Consider the following 8,391-nt stretch of genomic DNA (forward strand, 5'->3'; position numbering starts at 1 on the left):
CTATATTCTGAATTCTCGATCCAAATTATCTCAGGGATATCAGGTCTAATCCAGAACGCGATATAAACCCCCTCTTCTTCAAATCGATCTCCAGTCATGAAGCAAGACAGCTGTGACGCAATCACCTTGCCTAATCAACGCCCTATGACACTCGCTAGTGCTCATTCTGAAATTGTCCACAATCATAGCTATGTCACAAATACCCCCAGAAAGGTCAGTCGATAGGCGCATTCAAAGTGGGTTCGATGATTGCACGGCCCGACTTACTGTTGTGTCCCTTGTATTGCTTGATCATTTGTTCTCACGAATGGAATAGTTCGCCAATCCCGGCCCCCTTGGCCTTTCAAGTTAGTCAATTTGAGCTTCCTGGCGTCTCCGCAATTCGATGGGCAGGAAATTGAACTCCATTGATTTCCTTTCTCAGGTTTTGCGGCAACCACCTTTCTGCTGTCATTATTTAACCTCCAGACCAGGGGGATCAAGACTGAAAGTTTGATCGTTTCTATGGCATTCGGTTATGGTGAGTTTGGTTCTCAAGTCGGCATTGTGAGCGTATTTCTCACGCACTTCCGTCCAATTGTTACTGCTACGAATAGGCGGTATAATTCAGGTGCTCGCAGGGATGTGGGAATTTGCTTGTGGTACGCAAATTCAGAACTGTCGGTATAACAAGAGGGGGTCTGAAAGTATTCCTCCACATTATAGGGAACACGTTTGGGGCAACTGCCTTCTCGTCTTACGGTATGTTTTTCTTTTCTGTTTTCTGTCTGATGTTTTGAAGTCAGGTCAGCGATTGAGCTATTTGTGATTCTTCTAATTAGGTGGCTTCTGGATCAGGTAAGCTTCATGCATTGAAGGCATTGATCAAGTCGAGTGGCATGCTAACCAAACAAAATTTCACCAAGCTTTGGCCTCATTCTATCTCCCAATTCTGGTATCTTGGCCGCTTACGCCACTAAGAAAGATGAACTGGAAAGCGCCCTCGGACTATACCTGTTGGCATGGGTAAGCGATGATTTCAATTACAAATATCAGTTGTTGTTTAACTGACATTGTGTTTTTCATCTTGTTCTTTGCTTTCGCCATCGAAAGTTTATTTTTACAGTTGAGTTGGCTGCCTGCTTATGCATGATTGGTCGAAGGTAGCGCGAACTAACTTTCACGTGATCCGCTTCAGTCGGTGATGCTTCTTGGCTCCTTGAGGACATCGGTCGCACTTATTGCCTTATTTTTCTTCCTCGACGTGACATTTTTGCTGCTAGCGGTTAGTCAACTGGTTACTGTGTCCCCCCAATACTTCCGGCTTCTTTTTCTTCCAAGCTGAACTCGCCATGCTCCGCTCAGATTGGTAAGCTTTGTACCGAAGGCCACGCACTTGCCAAAGCTGGTGGAGTCTTTGGTAAGTCTTTTCCGTCATACCAATTTCTCACGGTTTTCACGCCGCTGACCCCTGGGACAAATTTCTCGCGGATTTTTGCAGGTCTTATCACTGCATTGTAAGTGTTGCAGGTTTCAGCATCAGTTAAAAAATTCATGGACTAATCCCGCCGAGAGGTCGTCTTATCAGTATCGCGTGGTATGTCGCGGCTGCGGGCCTTTTGGAGGCAGAAAAAAGTTTCATCAGACTACCAACTATTCCTCTTGGGTAAGCTTATACTCCCTTCGAAACCAACAGACCTGGTTTAAAGAAGTGCTATTTTTTTGAAAACTTAACTCAATCTCCGCTTTTTTCTCTGTTGGTAGAGAGTCAAGCGACCGCAAAGACGATTGATGTAGCGGAGCCCTCTCAATGTACCTCCGAAATCATTAGCATTTGCTAGGCGAACGGTCAAGTGTGACCAAGTGTTAAATCCCGGCCCTTCTGTACTGAATAACTCTACTCATTAGCGAACATCGTTATACTTCTTCTCAAGTGTCCCAAAGACTTACTGATCTAAGTTCCTCCGACAAGCCATTGGCCAAAATCCGTGAGGTGCTTCGATAAGGGTCATTCAATATTTAGTGCACAGACATATACGGTTTCACCCTGGCAGTTACTTTATTTCTCAGTTTTATTTCTTCTTCTTTCTTTTCCCATACCAGTGCATCTTTTATTGTATTCTAGTCTCTCTCTGGGGCTTGCCGCTATTACTCTTGTCCAATAAATTTATTTGTTAATCGTATTCCGCAGCTCCTTGATTCAAATTGATTACCATCCTCCTGCATATTATATTTTTCAAACTCAAATTTTCCCAAATTCTGATCGTTTTTGCTTGAAATCGAGAGACAAGGTACTCAGTGGCCCCTCAGAAAAACACGTCTATACCTTAGCCGCCGGTGAGGATTCCCTTCCCAGTCGGTAAGACTGTGCAATCTAGTCGACCGGCTGGGATTCCTCCCGGACGGCAAGGGTTGACCGAGAGGAAACCCTCCTGACCAACGAGGTCATGCCGCGTCATCGACCACCAGGAAATCTGCCAGTCGGTGAGGATTGTCAGCCTCGTCGGCCGGATGAGAATCCTCCCGATGGACCAGGCCGCACCTGGCGGCCTGGTCGCCCAGTCTAGCCTACCGGGAGGAATCCCTCCGCTCAGTCTCATCGACTGGGGGAATGTCTTCCGCCCAACGAGTCTCGTCGATCCTCCGCGAGCCTAACGCAACCCTCTAAGTGGAAAAGGTAGCCCCACAATCCGACCGGGGCGAGGCCACTCTTAGGAACCCGGATCAACCCGGACCAGCCATTTTTCAGCTCCCCACCCCGAGCTTTGCGCCACCGTGTGGTATCGGGACGTGTGTTCAGTTCGGGATCCGATCCTCCGGGGCCCTAGTCACACGAGAGAGGGGTGAGCAGACTCGGAGCTGACGATCATTGATCAGAGCAGCAGCGGATCTAAAAACTATCTCAAATCCATATCCATCTGCCAATAACTGCCAGTCATACATAAATATGTAAAACTTCCTCACACACACCGGAATCGGTCGGACATGAATGTATTCACAAATCTACAAATTTCAATTTCTGATCATTTAGCTCACAGTCCAAACAATCATTGACGCACCTCAAGCTGTTCAAAACAAGACTGGTTGCTCTGCTCCAAGATGCGCGAGGGCCTCGGCTACCGGATTCGATGACAACAATCGCAATTGAATCATTGTAGCAAGGGAACTGGCCGGACCCCCACTCCGCTAAAGTACATATATCTGTTAAAGGCACTGGTTGGTTGCCCACTCATCCACCAAACTACTCACTTGTATCTTTACCAAGCGCTTCCAGTCAGCTTATCCTTAAACAAACCCAATAATTAACAATGGCGCCAGTCTTCGACAAACAAGAAATCCTTGTTGTTTTTGTGTTGGGGGGACCCGGTGCAGGTCAGTTGTTCCGCTTCCTTCGAACTAAAGCTGGCTCAGCGCCAATCGGGACCTTTGAACTGAGTTAAGTTGTGCGATTTTGTACCTGCCTTTTTTAGGGAAAGGCACTCAATGCACGAGGCTTGTGGCCGAATACGGATTCGCTCACCTTTCCGCTGGCGATTTGCTACGAGTCGAGCAGCAGCGAGAAGGCTCTGAATACGCACCAGTCATTCAAGAGCACATCAAGGAGGGCAAAATTGTACCTATGGAGATCATCCTGAAGCTGATGCAAGAATCTATGGGACGCTCCATCGCGGACGGGCACACGAAATTCCTGATTGATGGCTTCCCCAGGGAGATGGAGCAGGCAATCAAGTTCGACGATGAGGTACGTTCTTCGAGCACGGCATCCTAGCTATATGCCATTGTCCGTGTCTAAGAAATTTAATATTGAACCGATCATTAGATTTGCGAGTCCGCCTTTGTCCTGTTTTTGACGTGCCCAGAGGAAAAACTTCTTCCAAGACTAATCGAAAGAGGCAAAACAAGTGGCCGGGAAGACGATAACGAGGAAAGCATCAAGAAGCGTTTCCGTGAGCCCATTGACATCCAAGCTTTCGCGCTGGGGAATGTTTACACTGACTTTTTTTTTCTCATCTAGGCACGTTTGTGCAGACATCAATGCCGGTAATTGATTATTATTCATCGAAAGGAAAAGTCGCTCAGGTGTGTAGTGCTGATCACAAATTATGTCTCTCCTCGAGTTAACATCGATTTTCTCCACCAAACAAACTAGGTTGACTCGTCGGGAACGGTGGACCAAATCTACAAGGATATTCAGGCTGCCTTGGACGTAAGACTTGCGAGCCGTGCTTCCTTGACTGAACCTTCTGAACCTCCTAAGGCTACATCAACAACTACTTCACTGGCTCCTTCTACCGTTGAGGAAGAAATGACCGTCCCTGTGTCCAAAAATATTAAACCTGCTGTTGCGGGTGAAACACCCAAGCCAAGAAACTAGTTTGAATCAATCATGTATGTAAATATACGGACCTACTTTGCACAGCAGCAAAAAACTCTTCGCGCACAGAATCAACTGTGCCCCGACGTCAAGCCCACTGTGCGCACAAGCCAAAAAATACTTCCCGCACAGCAACTTCCCCCAAAAGAAGGAGGGAGTTTTTCTGGATATTTTTTGATGGATCAAAAGAGGGGGTCTTACGTGCCCCCTCCAAAAAATTTTGGATTTTTTGGAGGTGTCCTCCATCATGTATTGTGTTTACCAATAATCTTGGACCCGGCGCTCTTTTTTTATGGATTTATGCAAGAGGATTTAAAAATTTGAAATTGTGTTTCTGCCTTGGATGTCTCACGGCCTCCATGTTCCCTGTCAGGTTGGAAAGCGGCCGGGTTCTTGGTTGGCCCCTCCATTGGAGCAGAGGGTGTAGAGTTTTGAACTTGAGAGACCAAAATGGGGTCTGAGAGGTGAAGCAAGAATATGGACAGTGAGATGGGGATTTCTCACTGGACCGGCTCAAAGGGCGTAAAAAGAAGGAGATGAACCGATGATTTTGATTCACATGTATCTAGCACCATATCAGTAGTCTATGTACATGTGGTCAAAATGTGGGTGAGAATAATAATGAATAAAAAGGAATATTGAATAAGAAACTTCTCAAACTCATTGTGACATGTCAAAAGGTACATTATTATCCCCATCAGAGAAGCGCGCAATCTAGAGGATAAGCAGTAACCTGGAAAGCTAATACATACTCTATTCTAATCAGGGATCAATGTCTACAAGATAGTAAGAGAGAAGCATGACCAAGGATAAAAGACAGACCACATAGAGAGGGGGCAACATAAGTGTTGGATAACTTTGATCTGAAAACAAGCCCATAGAGGAGGATAAAAGAGGATGGAATGGTGTGAGGAAAAAGTGTAGGGATTTTGGCGATGAGGAGAAACAAGACTGAAATTCAACAGAGGGCAATAAGTTGGAAAGTAGAGGGACGGGTCCCAGGGTCCACAAACTGCCCTGGCTCTGAATATGAGCTCGCATTTTCACTGGCTCTACTCCAACATCATCTACTGGAGAATGGTGGCTCCAAGGGTAATTTCCGGCGTCAGCCTTGTCTGACAGATGTCAGGATAAAACCCCGGAGAAAAAAAAACTGTATGTCTTATGTCAATACCAAGTCGAGGCAAAAGAGGTGCAAGCTTTTTGGTAAAGACAATAAATTGTTTTATAATATTAATCCAAGAAATAAGCTCCCCCTGCCCCAATAACCCACCCTGGGGAATTCTGACCTGCCAAAACTTAAGCGGTCGGGTATGCAGCCCCTCAAAAAGAAAGTTTGAGGGGCAGCAGCTCTGGCTAACTCCCAGCCGCCGTGTTGTGCCAATGGCCGGCACAGGCCATTGAGCGGATTTACACACTCCCTGATGACCGGCCAGCACAGATTACCGGTCATTGAGGGGATGATGTACTCCTCTCAATGGCCACTCGGTCATTGAGGGGATGATGTACTCCTCTCAATGGCCACTCTGTTGTGGTCATCAAGAGGAGTACAAACTTCCCTCAATGACCGGGTCCATTCCGGTCACAAGGGGATTGTTCACTACTCTCAACAACCAGAGAAACTGGGTCATCAAGGGGAGTACGTATTTACATACTCCTCTTGAGAATAACTGGAACATTCCAGTCATTGAGAGGAATACATCCTTCCCTCAATGACAGAGTCCGTTCTGGTCATTGAGGGGAGTGTTCACTCCTCTTAACAACTGGAGCAATTGGGTCACCAAGGGGGGTACGTACTCCTCTCAAGAATGACTGGAACGCTCCGTTCATTGAGGGGTGCATTTTACTCCTCTTGATGATTGGAGTAATTGGGTTACTGAGGGGAGGATGTACTCCTCTTGAGAATTTTCTGCTCATCAAGAGGAGTGAACACTCCCCTCAATTCAATGACCGGAAGGGACTCGGTCATCAAGGGAAGGATGTACTCCTCTCAATGACCGGAATGTTCCGGTCATTCTCTAGAGGAGTATGTAAATACGTACTCCCCTTGATGGCCCAGCTGCTCCGGTTGTCGAGAGGAGTGAACACTCCCCTTGTGACCGGAATGGACCCAATCATTGAGGGAAGTTTGTACTCCTCTTGATGACCGGAACTAGAGAATCTGCCGTTGGACCCGCGGCAGGTACCCGGCACCCGTCGGCAGGTACCTCCGGCACCCGCCCCGCACCCGCGCGCGGGTGCCGGGTGCGGGTACGGGTGCCTGTTTTTTGGGTAAAACGGGTGCGGCACCCGGGTACCTGCCCAGGTACCGCCCCAGCTCCCCCGGATGAGGCGGAGTTTGGGTCGTCCAGACGAAGAGGCTACAGCATAGCCTCGTCGTCCGGGAGGAATCCCTTCCGGGAGACGAGGCTGTTGTAGCGTCGTCGTCCGGGAGGGATCCCTTCAGTGAGACGAGGCTGTTGTAGCCTCGTCGTCCGGATCCCTCGCGGAGGACGAGGCTACAACAGCCTCGTCTCCCGGAAGGGATCCCTTGCGGACGAGGAGGCTGTATCTCGTCGTCCGCAAGTGAACCCTTGCGGACGACAAGATACAGCCTCGTCGTCCGCAAGAAATCACTTGCGAGCGACGAGGCTGTTGTAGCCTCGTCGTCCGCGGATCCCTTGCGAGCGACGAGGCTGTTGTAGCCTCGTCGTCCGCGGATCCCTTGCGAGCGACGAGGCTGTTGTAGCCTCGTCGTCCGCGGATCCCTTGCGGACGACAAGACTACAACAGCCTCGTCTCCCGGAAGGGATCCTTTCCGGCGGCACCCGCCGGTACACCGCCGGTACACCCGCGGCACCCGCCGGCAGGTGCCGGGTACGGGTGCGGGTGCCTGTTTTTCAGGTAAAACGGGTGCGGCACCCGGGTGCCGCTGGCACCCGGGTCCAACGGCAGATTCTCTAACCGGAACAGAGTGGCCATCAAGAGGAGTACATCATCCCCTCAATGACCGGTAATCTGTGCTGGCTGGTCATCAGGGAGTGTGTAAATCCGCTCAATGGCCTGTGCCGGCCATTGGCAGGGCACGGCGGCTGGGAGTTAGCCGGAGCTGCTGGCCTTCAATATTTCTTTTTGAGGGGCTGCATACCCGACCGCTTAAGTTTTGGCAGGTCAAAATTCCCCGGGGTGGGTTATTGGGGCAGGGGGAGCTTATTTCTTGGATTAATATTATAAAAAAAATTACATGATGGAGGACACCTCCACAGAATCCAAAATTTTTTGGAGGGGGCATGTCAGACCCCCTCTTTTAATCCAGAAAAACTCCCTCCTTCTTTTGGGGGAAGTTGCTGCGCGCAAAGTATTTTTTGGCTTGCACTTACAGCGGGCTCAACGTTGGGGGACAGTCAATTCTGTGCACAAAGAGTTTTTTGCTGCTGCGCAAAGTAGGTCCGGTAAAAATACACTTCTGCACTTTGCATCTCACTTTGACAACCTCTGGAGGGAACCAATTTTCTCAGCTTGTCATCAGAAATAAATGTGGTCATTGTGGATCTACTCACATTGCATGAACAGTTCACTAGTGTAAAATAATATATATCTACTAAGACTATGCATATATTGCTTGTTAACTTAACTAAGTCCCTCTATTGAAGGAGGGACGCCGCCCCGCAGCACTAAGTGGACCCTGTGGCCTGAGAGAATTAGCAACTTGGCATTTTTCAAGCCTGTGTAGCTTCATCAAATCACATTATGTGATTGAGTTGTAGGTGAACAAAAGATGCACAACATCAAGGAGAATCTTTCCACCTATTGGCCTATTTTTAGGGACATGTAATGACAGTCAAATGTCTTTTTTTGCAACTTCATTAGTTGGCTATATCCCGTATCACACATGTTGCACTGTACAGAATCTGAAATCCATGATGTTACAACTCTGATTGCAGCTCAACAAGAGGTGTTGAGGATGGAAAAAAATAGTAGAAAGATAACAATAGCTTGGGCCATCCCAGAAATGTAAACAATATCAAAAATGGTGCAGAGGCTCATGAGGGAGATTG

The 8,391-nt window shown here is 48.2% G+C and overlaps 2 protein-coding genes across 2 annotated transcripts; both read left to right on the plus strand.

The window, feature by feature from the left end:
* Nucleotides 1-96: 96 nt before the first annotated feature.
* Nucleotides 97-1,771, plus strand: PtA15_10A515 (uncharacterized protein; the record flags this gene model as incomplete). Its single annotated transcript, XM_053160699.1, has 13 exons — nt 97-213; nt 317-347; nt 425-520; nt 597-641; nt 706-741; nt 822-837; nt 906-1,005; nt 1,093-1,104; nt 1,178-1,264; nt 1,345-1,399; nt 1,481-1,496; nt 1,568-1,645; nt 1,744-1,771. The coding sequence occupies 13 exons, from the start codon at nt 97-99 to the stop codon at nt 1,769-1,771; spliced, it is 717 nt and encodes a 238-aa protein (XP_053024647.1).
* Nucleotides 1,772-3,287: 1,516 nt separating this feature from the next.
* Nucleotides 3,288-4,354, plus strand: PtA15_10A516 (uncharacterized protein; the record flags this gene model as incomplete). Its single annotated transcript, XM_053160700.1, has 5 exons — nt 3,288-3,351; nt 3,450-3,721; nt 3,800-3,926; nt 3,995-4,059; nt 4,130-4,354. The coding sequence occupies 5 exons, from the start codon at nt 3,288-3,290 to the stop codon at nt 4,352-4,354; spliced, it is 753 nt and encodes a 250-aa protein (XP_053024648.1).
* Nucleotides 4,355-8,391: the final 4,037 nt, after the last annotated feature.

The sequence above is a fragment of the Puccinia triticina genome, chromosome 10A (assembly GCF_026914185.1).
Source record: "Puccinia triticina chromosome 10A, complete sequence".
In the NCBI taxonomy this organism is placed as follows: domain Eukaryota; kingdom Fungi; phylum Basidiomycota; class Pucciniomycetes; order Pucciniales; family Pucciniaceae; genus Puccinia; species Puccinia triticina.